Source organism: Osmerus eperlanus, chromosome 2 (genome assembly GCF_963692335.1).
Source record: "Osmerus eperlanus chromosome 2, fOsmEpe2.1, whole genome shotgun sequence".
In the NCBI taxonomy this organism is placed as follows: domain Eukaryota; kingdom Metazoa; phylum Chordata; class Actinopteri; order Osmeriformes; family Osmeridae; genus Osmerus; species Osmerus eperlanus.
Genome location: NC_085019.1, coordinates 3,254,616 through 3,268,938, shown reverse-complemented (window position 1 = coordinate 3,268,938; position 14,323 = coordinate 3,254,616). Strand labels below are relative to the sequence as shown.

Genomic DNA, 14,323 nt, shown 5'->3' with positions numbered 1-14,323 from the left:
AAAGTAAAGTAGGCTATTTATGAATACTACACTGTTTAAATGCTACAAAGCGCAGAAAGCTTTTATAAAAACGAATCAAAGTGAAGTAAATCTTCAATGACTATTGCTACTTTATGTAGGTTCTAAAGTTATACCATATAACAGTTTCCCTTCTCTATAGTTCCCTTCCCTATAGTTAAATATAGTTTATGATTGCGCGTGTCAAGTACACTTAAGCCAGGCCATACTGTTTATCATGCCTTTCCATCTCGACAGGTAGAAAACCATATGCTATGCCTTGCGTTTACTGTCAGCTCCAAAGTGTTTACATTCAATGACGTATGTGTTATAAAGTCACCGATGTCAGGGATGGGTTTATTAATATTGCCTATCCTGAATCCCACTATGTCTCAATATAGAAATAGATATTATGGAGACACATATAGACATGTCCTATGTGTCTCACACTAGTTCCTAAGCAACAGGAGATGTGTGAGCATGGAGACAGATGGTTGGTAAAGTTATTTTGGTTGAGAAAAGAAGAGGGGAGGGGATGGAGTGTGCATGGACGGAGGGGAGGGAAAACGTTTCCACTTAGCGCAAGGGAATTGGCAGCCTAGCAACACAAACTAAGTGAAGACATCCCCTAGCAACAGGGAGGTGTTTGGCCCCACCCCTCCCTCCCTCCAGCCCACACCCCCACCTCTGTCTTTAAGGGCCACCACACAGGTTATTACTTCACCTGGACACAGGGATCTCGAAGCCCCTCCGCGCCCACACACACACACATCTTCTTTATCTCCTGCACCTTAGTGGGAGAGTCTTAGGACATAGCTCCTGTCCAATTAGTCTAACAGATTCCCCTTAAGCCAACCCTTTATTAGATGATCAAAGCATGTAAAGGCTGTTTTCAGTGTGCTTGCTTCTGGTGGAGAGGGGAGAGACGTGTAAGGGAAAAATGGCGAACAGTAAAACGGAGAAAGCGTAGTAAAGTGTAGTAAAGCGGAACGGGGGATGACACCGTGACAGCTTTACAGAGCAAAGGACAGGGACAAACAGAGAGAGGGCATGGTCTGAGCTTCAGGGGGGGGGGGGGGGGGGGCGGCTGTCACCTGTGGGACTCCTAATCACAGACAAGCAAACGCAGTTGTTAATTACACGTTGGGTCGAACACACACAGAAAGCACTGCCCTATAACAACCTCTCAATATGCACTCATTAGCTGTTAAAGTTATTTCAAGGAGATGATGGCTTCATTGCTTTAATTTGTTTTGCATTGGTTTGTGTGTATGTGCATTTGAATGTGTGTGTGTGTGTACAGTGCGTGCAAGCTGATGTCCACCTTTTACTGAGTGTGTCTGTTTGCATTGTAGGCAGTAAATTAGAATTTCATGCGACTAATTAAATGAATTGCTATTTCTGCCTCCTGTTTTAGTCTCATGCAGTCTTTCTTTGAAAAAGAGCCTCTCCCATTCTTTTTCACTGATCAATGCATTTCTCATTGCCACAGCTTCTATGTTGATCCCTCTTCTCCTTGCATTTTTCTATCCTCATTCCAACCTTTTACTCTCTCACTCCTTATTTACTCTCTTCCACTTTCGGCGTGACACATCAGTATTTGAGCAGGTGCCAAAGTACTGTATGGACTTTAATGAGGCACCTGTGGAAAGAGAGAAAACCGTCACTGTCGCTTGCTTTTATATGTCTCCTCTCTTTCCTCGGTGCTGAATCCCTCTTTGACGGCATCCTTGTTTTAGCTGCTACCTCTGGGACACCTGTTTGGGGGTAAGGCGGTCTCAGGTGAGAAGAGGCCAGCTCCAGCAGGTCACATGACAATACAAACACACCGCGCCATGTGAGAAAAATAGGGTTCAAATCCATAAGGTATAGCCAAACCTTTCCGTAATAAAAACCCCTTCCTTTCCGTCCCTCGACCCCTCTCCTTCACAGAGGGTCACAGAGATGTATATTTAATGAAGTCAAATCCATCGTAGAGGACCAGGATGAACTGGAAGAGGTAATCTAAACTTGATGTAATTGCATTCTCAGACCCAGTCAGGAGCTTTATTGCAGTTTTATCGAGCTGAGACTGGGGTTGGGACCGGACCCCTCACGCCCAGCCAGGCCCCTCCTGCTCCTATTCTTAATTGGGTGCCATCTGACCTTCTCTTTAGCTCTTCACCCAGCACAATGTGAGCCGTGCTCTGGCCAAAATGCAATTTGTTCAGACAGATGGGGGGGGGGTTTGGGTGTGGGGTTGGGGGGGCTATATGAACAACATGGGGCCACGGAACCAATCATGAGTAAACAATACAATATTAGGTGTCCATGGAGTGTGTTATCCCCACACCTACTGCTAGGAGCAATCAGAGCCTAATGCCAGCACGCCGTCTAGGTATTATAGCTTATCTATTTATTCCTCTTTTTCTATCAGCCCTCCTCACTGCAATTCCTGAACACTGGTGGCAGTATCTTAGCAACCAGCTAGAGAGAGAGAGAGAGAGAGAGAGAGAGAGAGAGAGAGAGAATAGAGGTAGGGGAGAGAAATAGTGATTCAATAAATGGACAAGCGCAAAGATCAGAGGCAGAGAGGGAGGCATTGTCTGCTTCTCTAACTCCACACCACGACTCAATTTCTGCAGGGTTGACGGGTGGCAGTCGCATCATTGATCTAATCTGTTTTTTATCACCCTCGCTCTCTCTCTCTCTCGCTTACTCTTTATTTATTTATCCCATTTCGATAGCAAACGATTTTTCTCATGCCCTATCATACCCTGAATGACAGTCCTTTGACGGGACGGATGCAGTGAAGATTCATGTGGACTGAGACCTTACCTTAGAACTCAGGCTGGAAATGTATCTTCCTGAAAGAGAGAAGCATTCACCTATGTACACACACACACACACACACACTGAAGAGGTCCACCTGGACTCATAAATATATAGAATGCACATGGTCCAGGTGGTCCTCTTCTCTGTGTGTGTGTGTGTGTGTGTCTGTGTGTGTGTGTGTGTGTGTGTGTGTTTGTTTGTTTGCGTGCATGCGTACACATTTAATTTAAACTGAAATGAGAACAAACTCGGTTAAGCAAAGTATTTGAAATTGTATTTGAAAAGAAGAAACTATTTTTACAAAGGTTTTTATAATTATACATTTGATTCTGACTAATTTCCCGAATGACCATGTGTGCCGACAGGTCTGCTCATCTGCAGTACCGTTAAAATATAAATGTAAAAGTGGTTTCATTATTGGCCACTAGAGGGCTCTACTGCATAATTCTGGACTTCAGAAACGTTTCTCAGGTAGGCTACACATCGGTTTGCTGCTTACCTTTATGATATAAATGCCTATTGGCAACATGTAAATTGTTTGTAATGCCCCAATAATAAGTATAAAAATGAATAGGCCCTACATAGTATTTTTTTTTTCAGTAATGGGGAAGTATACTCGTTAACAAATACATCACACTCATTTTTCGTAGATAAGTTTGCGGTGAGTTTTGCAACGACGACGAAAAGGTTGTGTCTTAGTTTGCCCTGTCTAGGATGATTCCAGTAGTCGCATGGGAGACCTACCTACAGTGGGGTGTGGACAAAACGCTCAAATAGCACAGGTCCAACTGATCAGTTCGGTCTCAAACAGGCATTGCACTATGGGATCGCTTTTAGAAAGTCTGTGGATTTTGTTCACATTGTTCACAGCATCAGAAGTTTATGGTAAGTTCACTTCTCTTAATTTTGGTATGAAACTTTATTTGTTTTATCATTTGACAGAAACCTTGGGACCTTTTTACAGTAGGCTACGGTCAAATTTAAGTCTAATCAAGGAATTGATCATACCTTTTCCTCTGTAGATTATAGAAATGTAACTTAAATTTCGTGGTAGACTTTTTTATGAGCGACTCAGTAGCCTACAAAACAGTCTCTGAACTGCTTTCCTGATACCATATAAGGGAACGCTAATTCATGTGACTTGATGCCAACATTGACCACACCTTTGGTATGTCAACACACTTTTGACAAATTTACATGAAATATGAAGCCTATTGTATGTATGTATGTATGTATTCCTCATATTCAGCTTTTATTGAGTAGCCCACTTTCTGGAACCTAGAGGACAAGTCCATAAGGAACTTATGGACAGATAAGATTTTAAACACTTTTTGACTCGATTTAGGACCCGTAACTTCCTGTGGCCTTGCTGTAAATTGGTTTAACAGGTATCCTGTACTCTTGGGAAATATGACAATGACATTGTTAAGAACATTTGACGTGCAGTGTTTTAGGACTTTCCAAACATCCTGCAACTTACCGTAACCGACGTGAAAACTCCCGACTCCGTTTATAATGCCGCCCAAAAGCTATCTTTTTTAGTAGGCTGAAGCTGTGATTACGACTGAGAGGTAGTTGCATGCTTGGACTCGGCTATAAGTTTGAACGGCCAGTGTGGGCAAGCAAGGGAGTAGAGATCGTGTTGAGCGACTTAATAACAAAGGTTATATTATAATCTAGGCGTAAGTGCCTCTCTGACTTTCTAATGGTTGATGGGGTTATTTCAGGTTCCAATATCTGCACCTCCCGAGGGGTGAGCACCTGCCGGAAATGTTTAGATATCAGCCCTAGCTGTGGTTGGTGCTCCCAAGAGGTAAGATCTACCCTCCAACCACCCTCACGTTACGGTGTTTCAGTCTAATCGTGTCTTCTCTAACGGCGTGATAGGACCTGAAGCAATTACCCCAACCGCATTCCACCTATTGGACCTAACACACAAATACACTGTCATGCCAGGCTCCGTTTCTTAGACTACATTTCTCAATCTGTTATTGAGAAACAAATTCACCTGTTGAACACACCCATGCAGCCTACTGAATACACTCAGTAATAGGCTTAAGCTGTGGGCATTAGGCCACTGCATGTGTGATGCCTAACATGGAATCATTGGGCAATGATGATTTGTGGTGTGAGTTATGTGTTTAATTAAGTTGTACACTAAAACATTTGTTATTAAACTCAAACAACATGATTACAATTGTATTTTAAATATTTTCAACCATTTGATGAAAGTGTTGATTGTGGGCTAAATTTTTGTTCTTTTATGTGTGTGTGGTTTATTGGGGGGGGGGGTTTGGGTAGAGGGAGTTTAGTGCTTCTCGCTGTGATTTGAAGAAGAACCTGCTGGATGGAGGTTGTAAAGTGGAGGCCCTGGAGTTCCCCACCAGCATCCTCACTATCCAGGAGGACAAGCCGCTCAGTGACAAGGCGTCAGGGGCCGCTGATGATGTCACTCAGATCAGACCGCAGAAAATCCACCTCACTCTTAGACCAGGTACTGCACACCTGGGCCACACTATGAGCTGCAATGCGCCCTGGGTTTTACAGATAAGGACCTAAGGGGTATCTTCCATGTTTGTTCACTTCCTCTTGTGTTGCATCTCCCCTTTTACTCCTCACCTCTCTCCCTTCATCCCTCCCTTGCAATCTCCCACTCAGATGATGCCAGGAGATTCACTGTTTCGGTGAAGCAGGTGGAAGATTACCCAGTAGACCTGTACTATCTGATGGACTTATCTTATTCCATGAAGGACGACTTGGCTCGTCTTCGTACCCTGAGTAATGATCTGGCTGAAGCAATGGGCCGCACCACCAGCAAACTGCGCATGGGCTTTGGAGCCTTTGTGGACAAGCCCCTGTCACCCTACATGTACATTTACCCCGAGGAGGCTGTCCAAAATCCCTGCTTAGGGTGAGTGGAGAGATCTCACAGGACTGGAAGAGGAGGGGCTTTGCTAGGATGTGGTCATTGTGAACACGTTTACTTGGCCGGTGTGAATTGAATGGCTCTAACATATCCCTTGCAAATTGTGTCCTCTGGTGGCTGGTGTAACAGAATCAAGACTGTGTGCATGCCTCAGTTTGGCTACCGCCACGTGCTGTCTCTGACGGAGCAGGTGGCTCGCTTTACTGAAGAGGTGGCCAAGCAGAACATTTCCCGAAACAGAGACGGTCCTGAGGGCGGCTTCGACGGCATCCTCCAGGCTCTCGTGTGCAACGTGAGGACGATCACATCGACACGGTAACGGGACAAAATACGTGAGACGGCAAATGTGACTCTTGTGGATGAACGGCTCTCGCCTGTCTTGTCTCTCAGGAAAAGATAGGCTGGCGCGAGGACTCCTCCCACCTGTTGGTTTTTACCACGGATGCTGAGACACACATAGCTCTTGACGGACGGCTAGCAGGCCTGGTCGAGCCCAACGATGGGAAGTGCCACCTCGACAAGGACAACAACTATGACATGAGCACTGTAATGGTGAGTGTGCACGAGAATACTTGAGTTGGTTGAATTAGAATACTCGTAACCCAGTAGGGGTTTAAATGGAAGACTATATATAATACAGCCTGTATTACACATGAAATAATGGCAGCCTTTAATTTCCCTCTAGGACTACCCTTCTCTGGCTCTCATGTCTGAGAAAATGTCTCAGAATAACATCAACCTGATCTTTGCTGTGACCAACAATGTATTGTCTCTCTACACGGTGGGTTTGCTTTAATAAAACCCAGGAAGATTTACGCTATCAAGAATAGGGCTGTAGAAGACCCTGACTCAGTCTCTATGTTCTGGATGTGTTTATATGGAATTTTCCCTTGTCTTTTTCCTCAGAACTACAGCGAGCTTATCCCGGGGACAACCGTCGGAACATTGTCTGGCGACTCTGGAAATGTGATCAAGCTCATTCTGAATGCCTATGAGGTGAGGGACAGTTGTCTCTGCGTTCATATTGTAAAAAAGTAATGGTCTTAATTGGTTTCACGGATGACATGCACCACTGAATATTCCGAAGAATTGCTATGCTGTCACTACTTGCTTTATCGTGGTCCGCTTATCCCCCTAACTGTGTGTCCTGACCTGCTGAGCAGAAGATCCGCTCAAAGGTGGAACTGGAGCTGCTGGGCGTGCCAGAGGAACTAGCCCTCTCCTTCAACGCCACTTGCCTGAACGGACAGGTCAACCTTGGCCTCAAGTCCTGCAGTGATCTCAAGATAGGAGACACGGTCAGTGATGCTTTCTACAAGATGTTTAACACAAAGGCCTATCCTAAGACAAAGTAGGGTCTCTCATAGTAACAGTGATATATTTCTAAACAACACTTAATCTTCTCCTCAGGTGTCATTTAGTATCGAGGCTCGGTTAAGAGTCTGCCCAAAAGAGACGAGACGGACCTTCACTATCAAGCCGAGGGGCTTCAAGGATGCTCTGGAGGTGACGGTAGACTTTGCCTGTGGCTGCTCCTGTGAAAGCCAAGCTCAGGCGGACAGCCCCTACTGCAACCAAGGCAACGGCACCTACGAGTGTGGAGTGTGCAAGTGTAACCCTGGGCAACTGGGTCCACGCTGTGAGTGTACAGAGGAGGAATACAGCTCCTCGGACCACGATAAATGCAGCCCCAAACCTGAGGATGACATCTGCAATGGGAGGGGCGACTGTATTTGTGGACAGTGCTCTTGTCACCGTTCTGACTTTGGGAAAGTGTGGGGGAAGTACTGCGAGTGTGATGACTTCAACTGCTTGCGATACAAAGGAAAGCTGTGCTCAGGTGAGTGAATGCATGTTTGGGTCTGTGGGTAATCATTTCTAAGCTGTTTGCTCTAACACTGTTCACTTTAGATTCAATATAGACCAAAACATTGGGAGTTTTCAGACGTGAGTTGTTTAAGTGTTAAAATCTGTCAGTTTGCCAATAACATTACTTGTCTCAATGTTTAACAGGAAAGAACAGACTTCCATTTGTCTGTCAACTATTCGCAGTTCCTTAGTTGATCACTACACCCATAATGCTCCCTGCAATAGTCACTCACTGAACAAATGCAGTCCATTGAGTTGACTGTTGCTTTAAATATTCTTTACATAGACTGATGTGTCTTACTGATTATAATCAGTTTTTCAGGCAGAAACATAATATGCCATTACGTTCCAGAGTTGCAATCAGCATGTGTTTCTTGAGGCTTGTTCATGCCATGTATGTGGGTGTTTTGTGTAACACCTACATACTTTTTGTATACTCGACAACTTCCACATACATTAGGTTCAGACTGTTCCTTTAGGCCTATGCACTTCTTAATCTTTTGCGGTACTTCCTGTGTTCTATTTGCATATCGCTTTAGATAAACACTTCTGCTAAATGAATATACAATATAAAAAAGTGAAATCTATCATACACTGTATTTATATTAACATACAATACTAATGGACATTGTTGGGTTAGGATAACAGGTCAGTTGCATATGTAAACCTTTTACAACTTTGTTTATCTTTCCACTCACCACGGTTGTAACTTGAAGGGGCTGCTATTGAGAAGTACAAGATTAGTTTCTCAGTTCGAAGTCATGCTTTGTTTTAGTTAAGTGGTTTTCACTGCCTCTCAGTGTACCCTTTCCATTCATTTGATGAGGATGTTCCCATGGTCGGCCCCTGAGATGGTCCGTCTGTTATTGTTTCAGTCTAACATTCATGCGTTCCCCCTGCTGCTCCTGACCTAGTATGTCTAAACAGTCTTTCCCTTTACGAAGGCCTGAGTCTCCAAGAATGATTTTGATGGTATGTTACATAAAGCATTGTATGCTGCAATGTACCAGGTTATGTGAGGGCATTAGTGGCAGTGACATTTAAATACTGAAATGTCTTACAATTATGTGTCAATATTGTAGCAATACAGGTAGTCTAAAAGACTACCTGTAGTCTTTTAGAAGTCTACCTGTAGTCTTTTAGAAGTCTACCTGTAGACTACCTGATTATGGAGCTGTAGCGATCATTGTGTGAACTGGTAAAGTACCACTAACTCTAATCCCAAGCTCTGTTTTCCTCGACTGCCAAGGGCTGTGTGTTTCACCCTTTTGGAAGTCTTAGACTAGTGCATGGATAGGGCAGAGCAGGAGTCAGCAAGTATGTCCCCAGGCCACATAAACAGGCAAGATGTAACAGGAAAGTTTGCATTCTGCAGGCTCTCTCCCCCTCTGTCTCACTCGGCCTCTCTCTCTCATTCCCTACTACTGCATAAACTTTGTACGTGTCAGTGGTCCTTGTGTGTTGCTATTAATTGGGAGGATTATTTCCCCACAAAAATAGGGCGCTCCTCTCATGTCTTGCTCAACTTTAAAAGAAGTGTGGATCACTTTGTCTTGTAAAACACAAACTGTTTGGGTGGGAGAGTTAGGCAACAGGGGAAAACATTTGTTTTCAGCGGAGATGGTAAAGTTGTTTGTAAGAATGATTTAAGGATGTTTGCAAGCTTGTTATTTGTCATGCAGCGCTAGATTTAAACATTTTTTCTCATCAACAGAAGCTACTCAGGATATCTATTAGCGTGACTTCTTTTTTTCGGTTTCATTATCAGCTTGACATGAAATAACAATACACACACATACAGCGCACACACAAGCAATGACTGAATGAATGAATCAGTAAAGGGTTTGAAAATCTTGTGCTTTTGCCGTAACAAAACAATGGACGCCAGTCTTAAAGGAGAGAAGATCATGTCCATTCTCTCCCACTGAGGCTGTCCAGGAAACTGGTATTAGTAATGTACTCATGTGATTGCTCTTACTCAACTGGCCTAGCGCAATGATGTGGTCGTCCCAGACAGGTACTAACACAAGGTTGGGAGGGAAGAAGACTGGGATCATCTCTCCTCCTGCTATTGTTTGTGCTCAGTTGTAACTATAGTTCTCTCTCTCTCTCTCTCTCTCTCTCTCTCTCTCTCTCTCTCTCTCTAAATGACTAATCATCAATACTTACTGTACATGTACATACATGCTGCCACACACTTGCTGACGCACACACGAGTTTCGTAAAAACATACAAGTGAACACAGGCTCAAAGCTTTACACTGTATAGTATGGGCAATTAATAACAAACTTGCACAGCTGTATTGTTTGTTTTGTCCACAGTGTTGAAATATCTGATGGTAATGTCTGTCTACTTTCTCCATTTCCCTCCTTGTCAGACCACGGCACGTGTGACTGTGGCTTCTGCAAGTGTAACTCGGACTGGAAAGGAGAGAACTGTAACTGCTCCACGCGCACCGACACCTGCATGTCCGGCATTGGTCTGCTGTGTAGCGGCCGGGGTCAGTGTGTGTGTGGGGCCTGTGAGTGTACCCAGCCTGGGGCCTATGGTTCCACCTGTGAGAGGTGTCCTACCTGCCCTGATGCCTGTACCATCAAGAAGTAAGGCCATTTATGTTCTCATAATGACTAGGAAGTTTGAAGAGATTCAATTCAATATGATGATATTGAATCGAATGATGATATGATGAATTCTCTCATTCGTTTTCAGTGTAATGTCAATTTTTTTCCGATGAGACCCATATTACAAAACAATACTACAATGATGAACACAACAACACTTCAGTTCCTAAATGTGGTGATGATGATGATGATTGTGTGTGCAGGGAGTGTGTCGAGTGTAGACACTTCAAGAGGGGAAGTCTATTTGAGGACAAGAGTTGCCCCAGAATCTGCAGAGATGAGATTCAGCTGGTGGACGAGCTGGGTAAGAACTTATTTGAGACGAGCCTGAACATGCTTTTACCTCTCCACCCCTCTCCACATCCTCCTGTCCACCTGAATAAAAATTATTTATTTCCCCCCATTTCGGCCATCGCAGTGTTCCACGATAATAACGCTGTGAACTGTACGTATAAGGATGAAGATGACTGCATTGAGCGATTTCAATACTATGAGGATGTCAGCGGAAAGTCCATCCTGTTTGTAATCAAGGATCCAGGTGAGTGAGCATCTATGCATCTATACATCTATATGTATTTTGTGAACATGTGTGTGTGTATAAAGTACACTGCATGTGTGAATTATATTCCCTATCTGTGTGTGTGCATATAACTGAAGATTCCGAGAGGTACTTCAGGAGATGCAGCAGGAGGTCTTGTTTCTGGCTAAGAATAGTGTGTTCCTGCATGTCTGAGGAGCCTTTATATTAGTGTCAGTGGGGCTCCAGCTGTGCAGGTACAGAGCAGGTATTCTTGCGTCACCTTCAGTCATCATCCGATGGGGATGCTTTACAAACTAGTGAAGGCACTATGGTGCTAGTGACAGTTTGTGTCACATAGACGTTGATAAGACTGCCCTGTCTTTCCGGCTATTGTATGTTATCAAGCTCCATGCTAGTTCTTTCTACTTGATGTACATGAATGCAGCCTTTCAATTTATTTTTCACGTGTGAATAATTGGGCCAAATGACACTATAGTTGACAGCTCTGTACATCTCCTGTCTCCTCTTTCCTGTCTTCCAGAGTGCCCTCAAGGGGCTGACGTCCTGGTGGTTCTTATGTCGGTGATGGGAGCTATTCTGTTCCTCGGCCTGGCTGGTCTGCTTATCTGGAAGCTGCTTGTTACCATGCATGACCGCAAAGAGTTTGCCAAGTTTGAGGAGGAGAGAGCCAAGGCCAAATGGGATACGGTAAGATGTTCTCTTTGCAAAGTAAAAACTAGTAAGATGTATTTCAAAAGGGTATTTTCATCTATTATTGCATGAACAATTCCATTCTGTTTCAGAGTAACATACCTGATTTAGAAGAAACTATTTCATGTGAAATCCAATTGTGTTTTTCAGGGCAACAATCCATTGTACAAAGGAGCCACGTCCACCTTTTCCAACGTGACATATCGTGGGAACTAAGGACCCCTGTACTGCCAAATATATGTGTCAAAACTCAAGGGTTTGAAAGAGAACTGCAATTCAGTCAATGTGTTATCTGCACACTCTACTGTAAAGATTCTCATGCGGATTTCAAAAGAAATGCACGTACTATGTTAAAAAAATATATATATACAGAAAGATATTGATGTGTATAGCAAACAGGAAAAAGGTTTTAAAGTTGTATTCCACTTCTAATTAATCACAAATGTGTCAATTCAGCAGAGTACAATTTCAAGTACCATTTCTCATACTTTTAGTTTACCATAAACAATGCTTTGTGTAAATGGAGTAATTCAGGCATTGAGGGTTCCTGGCACTGTGCTTTTATATACCCAATAAAATCAAAGACTGTTTTTAAATAATTGTCATTGCTTGAAATGTGGCTTTTCTATACATTAGTTAGAATAAAACATTAGAATAAAACAATAGTGTCATTGTGTCGGTGTTTTTAATGATATGATTATGTCGATAATCAACGTGATTTTTATATTAAAATCACTAACGTTAGTGTGCATGCAATCAATGATGAATGAAAACCGTTTCGCACTGAAGAATTAAATGAATTGTAATGGCTCCATCATCAGGTGTGAAGAAGTATTGATAGTGGTGAAGGAAAACAAACTAAAGCAAATTTCCAGAAAGGCAGTTGTAATCGTGACCCTTGATCAAAGTATGTAGGCCTACATATAACAGTTTAGCTAATAAATATAATGCATTTATTAAATCATCGATATTAGGCGATGTATTATGTCTAGCCCAACCGCTGCAAATTTGGTTGTCACCTGTTCCCTTATTTACGGCCACCTTACTTATTAGAGGAATAGCTGGTCAAAAATTAATAAAAGACTCACCAGTAACACCAGTTTGCGTTTGTGAGAATTTGTGTTCGGCTGCATTGGATGTCTCTACTTTCACGTATGTCGTAGTGCCTGACATGCTATTAGTCTTTCCCACCTGTAGAGGGCAGCAACATGCCTTTCGGCTAAGAGCCTGCTGGAAACGCAAACATAGAAGCAGGGTAGCGTCATTTAAACCAGAAAAAGAGAGTTGCGACACTTCCATAGACTCCCATTGTTATCGAGGAATGCGGAAGTAAAGCATGTCACATGCGACCTGTAGTTCCAAACATTGCATTTTCCACCGTTCAACCCCATTCATTTTCAGTGTCTCCGAAGCAAGTTAGCTGGTAAATTGATGAAAATCCTTCATTTTTTTCATATTTTTACCAACACATATCAATTGTTATTAGTAGTATTTCATATAGCTAGCTTTAGATAAAGTGTATCGTAAGATTATAGCTTGTTTGATTCGAAACGCAGTTAGAGCTAGACTGTAGGTCTAGCTAGTATCTAACATAAGCAACACTTTTACTGAAGCTAGCTAGAGAGCACGTGTATCATAACCAGAAGTCAGTTGGCTTATAGTCTGTCAAATTAGTTCAAATTATTGGTGTTCGTTGGCATACAAAGTACGTGTTCTATATATAGCTCTTATTAGCCTAGTTAGTAGAGCTAGCAACAATGAATTGCAAATTAAGTGGTCCGAAGCAAGTTAGCTGGTAAATTCACGAAAATCCTGCATTTTTTCATATTTCGACCACCACATATCAATTGTTATTAGTAGTATTTTATATAGCCAGCTTTAGCTAGTTTATCGTAAGCTTGTTAGATTCTAAATGCAGTTGGAGCTAGACTGTAGGTCTACGTAAGCAACACTTTTAGTCTAGCTAGCTGTACATGTATCATAGCCAGAAGATCACCGGATCACTACAAACACAAGGAGTGGAAGAACACAGGACATATTGTACAATAAAATGTTTTATTGAATGCAGTTGGTTGCCTTGTTTATTCTGTTCTATTTACCAAACTCCTTTCTTGTCTTAAATTGAGCAGTTGCTGGTGATAATGGTTAGATTCAACTTGCATCAAGTACTACAAATATAAGTGTTAATGTGGTAGGCTAAATTGTAAGTGGGCTGATGAATAAAAAAACGTTTAACAAGACCAATTTACTTCAACCGTCTAAGGTTAAACGTTAAGTGGAACAATATAGTCCTCATTAGGCTACTGTTTGGTATGTACAGTATGGTAGCTAGCATAGCGTTATGTATAAGTTCATGTAATACATACATGTTAATAAAGTATCAGACATACATGATACAACACACCAGTAACCAATTGACATTATGTGTTAATATACCGAAAATGTCCGTGAATCGAGATGGTGCTGCTGTCTGTCCCGCCGAAAACCATTCAAACAGGTTGACAGCAGTGGGGGTTTTGTTTAACTACAGGGAGCTACCGGAACCACGTGACAAAAAAGCTCTAGCTTTTTTCCTGTGTTTCACTGGCAGTGAGTGTTCACAATGTTGTATTTCACTCCATTCTACACCAAACACGTCAGGGAGGACTGCCTTTTGTAGATACGAGTCTGCTGAAGATAGCCAGAATACCGGATTTCTTTAACCGAGCCTGTTTCATTCATCATTTGCCTGAGAAAGCGACTTCCGTTGGCCAGCTTCATTGAAAACCATTCAAACCGGTTGACAGCAGTGGGGTTTTTTGGAACTACAGCGAGCTACATGAACCACGTGATCACGTTTCGGCGAGATCAAAGCGTGTCGCAACT

General features: G+C 42.7%; 1 protein-coding gene across 1 annotated transcript; it reads left to right on the top strand.

Moving 5' to 3' along the window:
- Positions 1-3,490: 3,490 nt before the first annotated feature.
- On the top strand, positions 3,491-12,121 carry LOC134006947 (integrin beta-3-like). Its single transcript, XM_062446063.1, has 15 exons — positions 3,491-3,696; positions 4,539-4,624; positions 5,113-5,305; positions 5,470-5,722; positions 5,867-6,029; positions 6,128-6,289; positions 6,423-6,518; positions 6,644-6,733; positions 6,901-7,035; positions 7,148-7,577; positions 9,984-10,206; positions 10,431-10,531; positions 10,646-10,765; positions 11,289-11,455; positions 11,609-12,121. Exons 1-15 carry the CDS (start codon positions 3,543-3,545, stop codon positions 11,672-11,674), a joined length of 2,439 nt encoding a protein of 812 aa, XP_062302047.1. The 5' UTR covers positions 3,491-3,542; the 3' UTR covers positions 11,675-12,121.
- The last annotated feature ends 2,202 nt before the right edge of the window (positions 12,122-14,323 follow it).